General features: G+C 31.4%; 2 protein-coding genes across 3 annotated transcripts in view; one reads left to right on the forward strand and one right to left on the reverse strand.

Moving 5' to 3' along the window:
- Window positions 1-860: 860 nt before the first annotated feature.
- On the forward strand, window positions 861-8,922 carry LOC123705075 (TBC1 domain family member 13). Of its 2 annotated transcripts, XM_045653670.1 has the most exons (9): window positions 861-1,023; window positions 1,718-1,791; window positions 2,286-2,411; window positions 4,442-4,620; window positions 4,932-5,030; window positions 5,462-5,672; window positions 6,389-6,590; window positions 8,470-8,592; window positions 8,706-8,922. In XM_045653670.1, exons 1-9 carry the CDS (start codon window positions 1,004-1,006, stop codon window positions 8,824-8,826), a joined length of 1,155 nt encoding a protein of 384 aa, XP_045509626.1. In that variant the 5' UTR covers window positions 861-1,003; the 3' UTR covers window positions 8,827-8,922. The 2 variants fall into 2 exon arrangements, with proteins under 2 accessions (XP_045509626.1, XP_045509627.1); XM_045653671.1 differs by lacking the exon at window positions 4,932-5,030.
- A 1,869-nt stretch (window positions 8,923-10,791) lies between these two features.
- LOC123705133 overlaps window positions 10,792-13,907 on the reverse strand; it is a 33,935-nt gene continuing 30,819 nt past the window's right edge. Inside the window, exon 6 of the mRNA XM_045653774.1 lies at window positions 10,792-13,762. Coding sequence (XP_045509730.1) covers window positions 13,553-13,762 — 210 coding nt within the window. The 3' untranslated portion in view covers window positions 10,792-13,552. The remainder of the gene's footprint in view (window positions 13,763-13,907) is intronic.

Below are 13,907 nucleotides of genomic sequence, written 5' to 3' on the forward strand. Positions count from 1 at the left end.
TTTTACAAATCTACTACCTTGGATGAAAAATCTACCAACTTTTTTAAATTTATGACTTGCACTTCGGCTTACTTCGTCCAACTTTACCTCGCCTCGGCCGACTTCCGTTTGTTGTCGGTTTTTGCGCCCGAGTCAAAGGGCACGAAGTTACCTGAAGTTCGTTCTGAATATAAATGTATGCGCTCCTCGCGAAGTTGAACGAGTGTATAGTGTAGCACCGCGGACTTCAGTCAACTTCGGCCGAGTACTTCGACGAGGAACTTCGCGAGTAGTGTGGAGGAGGCATCAAATGTTTCCTCTGCTAAGTGAATTTGCAAGACAACTACTTGTGCTTCCACACAGTAGTGCAAATGTTGAGAGACTCTTTTCTGCTGTTAATAATGTGTTAATCTATTAAAAACACATTAAAAACTTCTAGTCGCAATAATTTATCTACTGACACACTCCAGGGACTTTTACAAACGAAACTATTTGCCAGCGACAGCTCCGAACAACCTGTACCTACTGAAGCGCATTTTAAATTATTCAAACTACTTTCAAACTATGTACCTACTCTTTTAAAGATTAAAATTGTAAAATATTTATATGTTGTTTAATAATTGACATGCCAAAAATATTTAAATAAAATATAAATAGATCATAAAATTATAATTATAATAATTAGTCTAAGGGTTATAGATATTATACGACCGTGCAGATTCCTTCTTAGAGTCGTACGGAAGGATTTATAAAAATTCGAGTTGGTAACACTCTGTGGTAACACTGCTGACACTTTAAGATTGCGACTGAAGGACTTGTATCCATGGTTATGAATAAATTATTAAAAAAAAAAAACACTGCTGACAGTTGACACTTGGAGGTGTATAAATACTTTTGTGGCTTTCGAGCTATTTGCTTTCGATTTTTCGTTTTTGCTACACGAAAATAAAATATTGTAGTGCAACTGTTAATTTAAGAAGAGCATCGAGAGAAAATTAATTATTTGTCGTGCTTTACAACTACCATGAGCTTATACAGAGCAAGGTATTAACAATATTATATTATTTTTTATTAAATAATGTTATGACCTGTAATTCAACACTCTGAATGCCCATATTTTGATTAATTACAAAAGAGGGCGGCATATTATTTTATGTTACTCTATCAGCACTTTTAGTTATTCAATAGGAAAACATATTAAAGTATGTTTGCCAACTAATTTATGCTAATTTAGTATATGTAAATATTTTTTTAATATCTGTCCGAAAAGAAAATTTTAAATCGTATTACTGATTGAATATCAATTTATTTTATAGTTGATAGTAAAATCGTTAATAATACCAACTTATGATAATTTTTTTTTTCTATGTCTACCCTTCATTACTCTTATTAAATTAATTTCCGCTAAGTTAATATTCGAAATAGTAGGTAGTTAAAAATTATGTTAAATTTGAAATATGGTTTGAACTGGTTAACTGCTGATAATACCCTTGAACCCAATGTTAAACATTGTCTGAATAACAAAAAGTATTTGTTGTATTCTTTTTCCGTCTATTTTCTAGGCAGTCTGCAAAACTACATTAAGCTTATAAAAATTTGTAATTATAGAAACATTTATAGGTTACTTTGAAAATTACTTATAAAACACCTTACTTATGAAATTTATAGATTGATTTTGCAGTAAATTTATTTTCAGAAGTAATTTGATTGTATTAGTGTAATTATTTTTCCGTTACAGAATTCAAGCATTTAAAGATCTTCTTGCTAAAGATGAAGTGGATATGAAAGCTCTTCAAAAATTAGCATTTAAGGGTAATAGTCATTTTAATTTCTACTATACTCACTGCTTGTCCTGGCTTCACCTGGGTTGACCCGAGATTCAAATAAAACGGTCATATTATGTATTACTGGAATAATGTTTATGTATGAAAATTTAAATTTAAATAGGTCTAGATTTTTGTTTCATTAAATTGTAACAAAAAGTGTTCTTATATTCGTAACATTTTTAAATGGAATGTAATTTCAATAACTCAAATGTAGTGAACGAATGATTCTTTAGGCTGGTTGCAGAGTTTGACCGACCATCAGTGCGTACGTCAGTCGCGCTTGTCATATATGTATGGAAATTCATAAAACCGTTCATAGCTAGACTGACCATACGCACGCATATTAGTGTCATAGTCATACACATTGTTGATGCGTATCGTCAGGACCGACGGTACGCACTGATGGTCGGTCAAGCTCTGCAACCAGCCCTAAACTTGAAAACTCAGAATATAAATTTTTGTTTGAATTAATTTATTCAGGGGTGCCAGACAAAAAGGGCCTCCGCTCTTTAGTATGGAAAATTTTACTGCACTACATTCCACCTGAAAAGAACTCTTGGGAGTCATATCTGCAAAAAAAGCGACAGCTATATAAACAATTAATTGGTAAGTTATTTCTTCTTAATAATTCATTTCTTCACTATTAGCTGGTACCTGTGGCGTCACTTGCATAGTAAGTGGGTAAAAAGGCTTTGTGCTAATTCAGACTATAATGTACCAAAGGACAATGTTTGAGTTTAGGGATATGCAAGTAATAGTATGCTTGGTTCATTGCATTTTTTTCTATATAAAAAAACTAGGTTTGATCGATGACCACCCAAAAATAAAAAGGTGCTTTTCTGTAATTTGCTTTTTATACAAATCTGACTAGTTTTTTTTGTTTGGTTAGGGCATATATTGATACTTTCTTACAATTTTTCGCGTATACAATTTGTACGAGGCTGTCCACTCACCTATATAAAAATCAAATAAAATATAGCCTTTGTCATATGGAAAGAATATAGTGCATAAGTTTATTCATGAAAACATAAATACAAAAACACAAATGTTTCCCCGTTATAATATCAGTTAAGAAAATCACCAATAAATATAAAAAATTATTTATAGGCATAACATAAACATTAACACATATGTGTATTTTTATCTATACACTAGCGGCCCGTCCCGGCTTCGCACGGGCATTAAACATTACATTTAGATTTGTTAATTTTAACACATTCATAATAATAATAATAATATGACACATATTCATCCCTTTTTGCGTCGAGCTCCTAAAAAAGAGTAAATAAAAAAAAATAAGAATAATTAAATTCAGATATTATTTAATGATTTTTTTGTATTTATGTGTTTTTTTTTTGTATATTTTTGGGGTTTTTTTTTCTTTTTTTTTGATATATTTTTTTAATTTTTTGTTTTTTTTTTCAATTAATTAAGTGAACAATATTTTATATAAATGGGTTTAGTTCTGAAAAGAAATTTTTAAATCGGTTTAGTTACTTACTAAACGAATTATTATCAAGCGTAAATTCCGCACACGTCCATCACGTAGGGAGCCGACCGCGCGAGTAAGCCGCGCGGCAAGTTTATTTCGTGATCTTAACCCCCCTCCCGTACCCCTGCCCGAGTGACGCCTACAACGCATAGCTAGCCGAATACAGTTTATTTTTTAATTTTTTTTAACTCGTGATATCTTTTGAATGGATTGTCAGAATCGAATAATTCAAAAAGTAATATAAAGATATTGAAGCAGTCTTAAATAATACATCATTTATTTTGATAAGGGTTAATACCAAGGTACAAATAAAGAGCTTTTTGTAGCGGTGGTATTTTAATTTCTTTTTTTCAATAAAAAAACGCTTATTGTGACATGACTGTAATAGTTAGAGATATGCTGCCGCTGATTTTTTGTAGATAATGGTGTGTTCTAAAAAAATGTAGTATATCATTTTGTTCTATCATCAATAGTTTTCGCAGCGCACGCGATGTAAGGTAGTTTTTTGATATTTTTTTCACACCTTGGATTACGTTATCGTAATTTTAGTAAGGAAGCCTATTTTTTTTGAAAATGAAATATAGCCTATGTCACTCAGAAATGATGTAGCTTTCCAACAGTGAAAGAATTTTTCAAATCTGCCAAGTAGTTTCGGAGCCTATTCAATTCATACAAACAAACAAACAAACAAAAAATCAAACCTTTCCTCTTTATAATATTTGTATAGATAATACACATTCAAGTAGTCCAGTATCTGCAATGGTGAGCAATATAGTTGTTTCATAACATCTTTTCTTATAAACTAGTAAACTGATGCCTTTAGTGCAATCTTACACCTATATGAAATATAAACTCATATTGTTAGCACTATTCTCTATTTAACTTGAAATTCATTTGTCCGTGTGGGATAAACTCAGCTTCAGATTATTGAGATATTATCAGGTATATCCTTAACAGCTTCAATATCCATTGAGATTATAACTCGTTCTAAAAAACGTGGAAACAAGCGAAGAAAGTAAAAATAAAGTATAACAAAGTATGTCTTACAAGATAACAATTTTTTTTATGTAGTGTGACGATACTATGAGTGTAAATGTCACGAAATCTAATTTATGTGTATTTTAATGTAGATACAATATTTCAGATGAGATCATTGTGTCTCCTGGAGGTCCTAAAGATCATCCGCTAAGCATAAGCCCTGGAAGCTCTTGGAGCGAATACTTCAAAGATAATGATGTTTTGCTGCAAATTGATAAAGATGTGAGAAGACTCTGTCCAGATATATCCTTCTTCCAAACAGCTACCGAATTCCCTTGTTTAGTAGTAAGTGCAACGAATTTTGCTTTTTTAAACCAGAGTTAATAAAAAAACCTTAAACAACATCTACTTTAATAATAAACTAGCTGTGCCTCGCGGTTTTACCCGCAGTGCTCCTGTTGGTCTAGGCGTGATGATATATAGCGTATAGCCTTCCTCGATAAACGGGCTACCTAACGCCGAAATAATTTTTCAAATCGGACAAGTAGTTTCTGAGATTATCGCTTTCAAACAAACTCTTCAGCTTTATTATATTAGTGTAGATATAATATCATAGCATAATTAGCTATGTGTATCGATTTTTACTTTACTTATAGATAGTTAACAGTAATGGAGTGAAGCGATTACATAAAAGAGTTCAACAGTCTGTATTGAATTATTCTACTCTGGAACGAAGAGGCCTTGGAGTAGCGAAGGTAACATTGACGGTTTTAATGAAATGAAAATGCTTACTCTAAATGTTTATTGGTAGCTTGTTTCATTGTTGAGTTATATTGTTATATATAATATTATGTTATTGTCAATTAATCATGATATGATTGACTAGTCAAACTTAAGGCTGCCGGAGCTTCGAGATTTGACAGTAACAGTATATTATAAAATATCATGCTATTTAGTACTATGATGTTTTCATTACCCATCCTTGCATAAAAAATTGAACTATCCCTGTCTTTTCATTTTCTTACTGCTTGCGTGTAATAACGCTTTCTCTTAGTTTCCTGCAACATCACAACACTTCACTGATATCAGTCATCCGCGCCCTGCTTTTTTGCTAAACGCACATGTACATTTGCTCGAAAAGCGCCGAATATTTTTCGTCAACGACATTCGATCACATTAATTTCAGTTGAGCAATGAGATCCGTAGATCGGAAAGTTTAACGAGCGGCGACTACGCGCCGCTGAACGAGGGCTGCGAGGCGCATTGGGAGGTGGTGGAGCGGATGATGTTCCTGTACGCTAAACTGAACCCGGGGCAAGGGTACGTGCAGGGCATGAACGAAATCATCGGACCCATATATCACACGTTCGCTATGGACCCGGATGAGGAATTTCGAAGTACGTATAATACAATCGGATGTTTTTTTTTTGCTATTTGCTAGTTTTTTTTCACAACTTTTCAAGTGTATGAGTTAAATTTCAAATCCGACATGGCCCACAACACAAAATGGGGTTCGGTTGTTATTAAATTTAAATTTAATTTTAGTTCATTAATGCTTTTCATTTCCTATAGATAATAGAATTACGTATTTGTTTAAAATATTATAGAAATTAACGTCGAATATGATGACTGACCGGTTGGCTTGGTTGGTAGTGACCCTGCCTTCCAAGCCAGAGGTCGTGGGTTCGATTCCCACCCGGGGCAAATATTTGTGTGATGAACATAGATGTTTGCTCTTTGTCTGGGTGTTGATTATCTATATAAATATCTATTTAAAACTAGCTATCCACCCGCGGCTTCGCCCACGTTTTCAAAGAAAATCCCGTTCCCGTAGGATTTCCGGGATAAAACCTATCCTATGTCCTTTCTCGGGTATCAAAATATCTATACTAAATTTCATGCAAATTGGTTAAGTAGTTAAGGCGTGATTGAGTAACAGACAGACAGACAGTTACTTTCGCATTTATAATATTAGTATGGATTGTATGTATGTTTATCAGCCATCTGGTTTCCATAACACAAGCGAAAGCTTAGTATGGGATTAGATCGTGCCGTGTGTGAAAATTGTCCTGAAATATTTATTTATTATTTATTTATTTAACATATATTACAGAGCACGCGGAGGCCGACTGTTTCTTCTGTTTCACGAATTTAATGGCGGAAATTCGGGACTTTTTCATACGAGCACTCGATGAGACAGAGAGCGGTATTAACTATATGATGGCGAAATTAAACAATTGCTTGAAACGGAACGACAGAGCAGTTTGGGATCGTCTCGAGAAACAGGAATTACGCCCGCAATACTATAGCTTTAGGTGAGAATACAGATAAAAAAAGCTTAAAGCATTGACTTAGCCCCATATTTTTATGCAAAATTTTCTATAGGTAAACCAGAATCTGATGGCAATTAGGGAAATCAAAATTTTGAGTGTGCAACCCTAGGGAAAATGGACTGAACGATCTTGATACTGCTTATTTTTTATTTTGTCCTCAATATCATTTAGTCACATTACCTAAGTGGACAATACTGTACTTAATAATGAGATATCCACTTAATATTACGTAGGTAGGTACATACTTACATGTATAATATAGGTACAATTATACATATAATAATAGGTAATACATATTATTATATACACATACCTATATTTGTATATTTATTACCAGTATGCCATGTGAAAATATCGATATAATGATAATGTAGATCAAAACTGCTTGTATTTTTTTATAAAATAAAATAAAATAAAAATAACATAAAACTATGTTTATTTTCGTAAGTATTAACAGATACACATTATAAAATTGACTTGGACAGCTTGGACTTGAAGATTAGCCGTATTGGAAACTCCTGTAATAAGTTTTCATAAAATTATATTCTAATCAACAAACAATATTATACATATAATATTTTTTTAAATTTAAAGTATCAAAACGGGTAAGTCCAATTTACCAATACAATCTTCAAAATTGAAAATTGTGATGTGTTGGACCCTTCTTCATCGAATGTTTTCTTATCAACAATATAAACAACACATCTCGCTTGTGATCGCAGCGGCATTTTCGACATTTTCGAAGATTTTTTAGACAAAATCCTAAAAATTATTCATCAACTGCAAAAAAGACAAATAATTTGACAACCAATTTGATAGTTGTCAAATAAGTTGCCACATGAAAATCTTTTATTTCTTAAATAAAAATATGCCATCAGATTCTGGTAGACCTATACATAATAGGTATAAGATGTATGTACTCAACTCAAGTGATAGACGGTAATTTAGTGTTCATTTTTTTTACAAATTTATATATATTTTATTTTTTTTTATATTATTCATCATAAAAAAATTAAAAGATATTATATGTACTGGACTTAGAGTGTAAAACTACATAATAGTTTTAACAAATTTATCTCCATGGCTAAAACAAACTGGAAACTACATTTTACGCAACAGGTGAACGGCCAGAAAATTGTCATAATTATAGAGAAAATTGTATAATGTATCATAAATTACTAGCCACGGTCACTTACTATTGTACAATTATTGACAAATAAATTTTTCACAAATCCATAAATAAACTGTGAATGAACTAATGCGTATAATTAACTAATTTAGTTTTCTTTTTTTTTATTATTATTACAATAATGAATTTGATGAAAGGATTTTTTTAAAGTGCCCACTGTTAGGTATGTGAAAGAATCATTTTTCTGTTTTAAACAAAAACGAAAAATGTAGTAAACGACGTCCTAAGCTTCGAACTAAAAACCTCTAGACTCTTGGACTTATTTGACACGGGTCTATATAAATATGTATTATTGAAATGTAGGCATGTCTCATAATTTTTTCATGAACACGTCTGTTGTGTGTGTTTACGTACTTATGTGTCTTTAGATTGCTTATAAAATGTTATTCACTTAAAAGACTATCACCTACAAATTGTATTTGTGAAGAATATTCTCCGTTAAGTAGATAATTATTATTTATATTTATCAACGTTAAAAACCCATCATAACCACTGCACATATTATATGTACCAAATTATAAAACAAATCGGTTCAGCCACACTAGTTTTAGCGGTACAAACGAACAGCAATTGATTTTTACAATTTCATTTGTTATTTCCCAAGTAACTTATTATATTACCTACTATAATTTCATTATTACTTATTTTTAAATTACTTTATTTGTTCCACAGATGGCTTTCCCTTCTCTTGAGTCGAGAGTTCTCCCTGCCCGATGTGGAACGCATTTGGGACTCTCTTTTCGCTGACACAAATCGATTTGATTTCCTCATTAACGTTGCCTGTGCCATGATTATGTAAGTTTTTTTTAAATTAAAACAATCATAAAGTTTTACATATTCTATATAAGCAGTTATCTAACAATGAAATAGTGTTAGTTTTAACTTAAGCTTTTTTTTCCCTTTTCCAGTTTAATTAGAGATGATTTACTTACCGGCGATTTTGGATCAAACGTCCAACTACTACAAAATTTCCCGCCAATGGACGTCAGTCTCATATTGAACAAGGCCGTCCAAATTGCTAATGATTAATTTATATAATTGTTCAGGTTAAAGACAGAGTTAGTTAGATTATTGTACAGTAGATATTTTCATGTCCTTGTATTATAAAGTAAAGTATTCCAAGCATATATAAAAGAAAATTATAGCTAACAGATATAGCTACCATTTTAAATACAATATTATGTTCAAAACCAAGCTGCATTTCAAATTTAATTCGATGTCACAAAAATAAAAAAAAAATGATCTCAAACATTACATGAATTTATATTTCCAGTATCAAACACATATTTATTATTAAAATTTATTTTTTTATTATATTTGTGAATGTCTGCATATCCAATATTGATAATGATGTTTCAGGGATATGTGTAAGTTATTTAGTTGTTGTAGGATTAGATACATTTTACTCATAGAGCTTTTATAAAACTCGACACTATTCTTAAATGACTGAATCATTGTTCATTAAACTAAGGTCAGCTTAATATAATACTTAGATAACTATTTTAACATATTTTGAGTAACTTTGTTTAACAAATTACGCATTTCTATATATATGTATTCAATTATTTCATATTTTATTGAACGAATTTTATTATTATACTGCCCTAAAATATGTACAACATTGGATTTATATTATATAGTTACGTGCCAGCAAACATTTATTAAAATCAAATGTATCTATTCAAAGTTACCTAAAACATGTTAAAGCCTTATTTTTTTTTGAAGTTTATATTTTGATATTACATTTTTTATAAATTTGAGTGTTATATTTGATTTATATTTTATTATGTTGTTTATTTTTTGTATAATTTACCTACGTCAGAGGATGTTATTTTTTCTATACGTAGCATAAGCCACTGAATCTCAAAATATTCATGTTTCACGCAAGAATTAATGTTCCTTTTGATTTGTTTGTTGATAACAATCCACCTAGGTTTAAAGCAACTCTCATTCTAATTCTCACAGCAGAGATGCAATTCAAATATTTTAGTGCCATAAATAGCTAACATTATTTGTACCAAAAATGTCACACCATTACTCACTTCGTATTTACTTTATATTATATTTGTTCAACAGATTAACAGAGCCTAAAAACGAAAACGATGTGATAATGTAATAACGAAAAATCTATAAATTTTATACATACTTACTATAAATTACAATTATAATTTTAGAGTAGTTAATTAGCGTAAACAATGTCAATTAAGCGTAGCCAACAACAACAAAGCATTTTTTTAATGATTATAATTATTGATCATATCTTATTGAATTAAATTTAGGTTTGTTTATTGACAAGTAAATATTTAAAATAATTTTTAAGATAACTGTTGTATAATTATATTTTTTTAGGTCTTCAGCTACTATAACTGCTGAAATTGAGTTTTGAAGGCTCATAGATTTATAGATGTGTGACTATCTGTAGTATAACTTAGAAGTATTGAGGAAACACTCCAAAGCAATATTATTTTCCCATTTTAGTATACATAATGAAACATGATTTGTACTGAGAAATAAAGATAGGACCTACTTATATAATAATAATTAATTAATTAGTAAATTTCGACAATAACATTTTTCAGGAATGTCTATTGTATACTTTATCTACTATTTACGTTTTCTTTATATCGAATTTATATCGTGAATAATAGAATAAGATTTTGTAATAATACTTGAATTTAATAAAATCTTGTTAAAATATGTCTTTTTTTCATTCCCCAAATATAAATTATTGTATATTCAGTTCTCACCTGAAATACACAAGCAACATATGAGTTAAATTTAAGAGGGTCAAATCACTACATAGTATAAAACAAAGTCGCTTTCTCTGTCCTTTTGTATACTTAAATCTTTAAAACTACGCAACGGATTTTGATGCGGTTTTTTTTAATAGATAGAGTGATTCAAGAGGAAGGTTTTAGTATATAATTTATTAGGTTTTAGACAAAGCGGGCGAAGCCGCGGGCGGTTAGCTAGTAAGTAATAAAACAAATGTACTACGGCTTTAAAGATTTAATATAAATAAAAATTACAATTAATCGATTTGTACATATTCATTGATAGACAATCATAATAGAAAGTAAATATTTTATACAAATATAATGTCATTTTATATTTTCCATACATACATACAACTATTTTAAATTGGAAACAAGAATATACTTGCTCTTATTACTAAAGTGAAAAATTAATTACTCATTCAAAGTAAACTACTGTAGCAAATGAAGAACGTATCTGAATATAATATAGAACCTTAATGACAGTATTTTACCTGCAAATAAAAAACTTTATTAAGGAACATATTAACGTTGGGTTCGCCAGTATTAAAAAAAATATTTTTTCAAGCCGAATAGGTACAATGTGATATTTTAGAAAATCTTTTTCTGTATGACACTTTTTTTTAAAACAATAATTTATTCATGGAACTAAGAGAACCCATTGTTTGATATTGTTCAACATTTTTTGATTAGCATAAATTAAAATAACATTTAATCAATGGGAGTCAAACTTCTTAAAATATGAGGGATAAAAAATATCACATAAAAACTTTCCACAAATTAAAAATCTTGATTTAAGACAGTATATATAAAAAATTAAAACTCCCATGTACCATATCAAGAAACTACAATAAGTGTTACAATCAAAGTTTGTGCCTAAGTAGATGCACCCAAAACATGGTTACAAATTTGACAAGCAGTAAATAACATAAATAGTATTTCAATTTAAATAAAGCCGAAGTATTTATTATTTAATGAGGATGAAGTAGCGGTAAGCTTGCTTGATCCCTGAAGTCATAATCTTAGAATGTGATATGAATCTTATTATGTAGCCAATCTGTTAAATATTTTCCTTAAACCTAACAGAGATATTACAAGTGAAGACTGATTGAACAGGTTTATATGTAAATGTTAACTTTAGTACCATTGAAAATGTTTAATATTTTATGTAAATGCTACACGGAAACATCAAGCAGCATTGCAGTCAAGAAGTAATACTTTTTAAATGAATACTCCTATTCGTATCACTTTTACTCGTTCAAGTATAGGTCTGTTGGATCCAAACAATCTAATCAGTACCGAATCTAAAAATAAAACTTATATGCTCTGCTTTTATTGCGCTTATACTAAAAACAAAACCTATCGATAAAAATCAAAATAATTTATATTTAAATAACCATCAATAACAAATAACCTGGATAATTATATCTTAATTTACCATTCTATTTACCTATCTACTTAAGGGAACTAATCCGTTCGAGGGACATGTCTAATCTCAATTTTCGCATTTCACCTCTTTTGTCGATCACATCTATCGAGATATCAAATAAACACTACTATAGCACTATTGGATATTTGCTTTGAAAGAATAATATATCGTGTTTACATTAATAATAACTGATGATAGAAAATAACGAAAGTAGCTCGCAGTCACTCGTAGCAAAGTGCTGGTTTCATTGTCTAGTATGCACACCATGCATGTGTATAGATACAGTGAAATATGTTAAAAATAGATTGTATTTTAATGAGCTATTTATTATTTTCTAGAAAAGTATTACGTTATCGATATTGTATGTCATAAAATATTCAATATTTCCGTGAAATGCAATCACACCTTGTTATTTAGACAATGTCACCACCAAGTGATTCAAGCACCATTACTTTGCCACTTCGATTACAACAAAACAAATGAATAGAAACAGTTATAAGTAAGTATATAGAATGCTAATAATGTACACATACAGTAAACTGATCAGTGACGGTGTTCGCACGTCGAATATTAGCTGAATGTACGTACTACTGGACGCAAGCGTGATTCCACTTATACGGGTCTACGGAAATGTGATGTCTAACGATCATAGCGTAAGATTTATTCTCATAAGCGACTTCCACACGCTATAAAGGCGGTATGTCTTCGTAAATAATCATAAACAGTCTTTTATCTGTACTTTCTATAAAAATTGACCAATGTACTCCTTACATCGCTCATATCTCATCGCTCTTGCAACGCGTCATCTCCTGTACGACCTTTATAGCCATGGATACAAAACAGCTATTAAAATGACACATAATTTTAAATTTCAATAATCTAGTACAGTCACTGATACCGTCCAATCACTATGTAATCATACTATTTTTCCTGTTAATACTTTTTTTATAAATAAACATATAAAAATATACATTTAAATTATGTATTTAAATATTATTCAACACAGATTTAACTTATTAACAGTTTAAAAATAAATAAATGTGTATTCAAATCACGATATTTAAACATCTCACATTATATTCCAAACGATCGGGATTTTAAAATTTTACTTATTATATTGTAAATTTATTTAAATATAGGTTATTTTCTCTTTTAATACTTTTCATTTATTTCACTAACTCCAGTTCGATATCTGAAAATTTTGTTGAGATTCACGTAACATAAATATAATTATGGATTACGATTACACGCTCTAAAATATGTTCGATAATTTAGTATTAAATAGACAGCCATAATCTAAAGTATAAATCGTATTACCGGCGAGACTAGTCGTAATAATAAGTTTGTACGCTCACGAGCACTGACGGAGAAGTGAAGCGGGGAGCCGGCGGGCGAGCGGCTGGCGCCAGTTCCGAGTGGATGACTGGATGAACACATAGACACGCGGGCGCGGGGCACGGGGCGGGGTACGGGTTGCGGGACGAGGGTGATAGCACCGAGTAAACACCGGAGGGTGACGGTAGATCGTAAGCGGAGTGTTACCGGCGGGCGCCTACTGGACGACGCAGCACTTGCACTTGGGCTTCTTCTTGAGCGTGACGTGCTCGGGCTGCAGCGGCTCCTGCGGCGGCGAGCGCTGCACCTCCACGGGGCCGGGCCGCGCCTCGCCCACCGCCGACCCGTTCTTGGTGCCGTTCATGGCCTTGGGCGTCTGCTGCACGGGACTCACCGCTTTCGTCTGCGGGGAGGCCGGTGGACTAGCCTGCAAATTGCATTGCTGCATTAGTATTTAGTATAGTGCCCGGGAAAATTCTTAGACAAAAAATGGTGTAGTGGGAGAAGGTTGCGCATCAAGTTTCAATACATTTTTATATGCGCAAGTTTCCTCCAAGTATGACAAATTTCAA

Source organism: Colias croceus, chromosome Z (genome assembly GCF_905220415.1).
Source record: "Colias croceus chromosome Z, ilColCroc2.1".
NCBI lineage: Eukaryota > Metazoa > Arthropoda > Insecta > Lepidoptera > Pieridae > Colias > Colias croceus.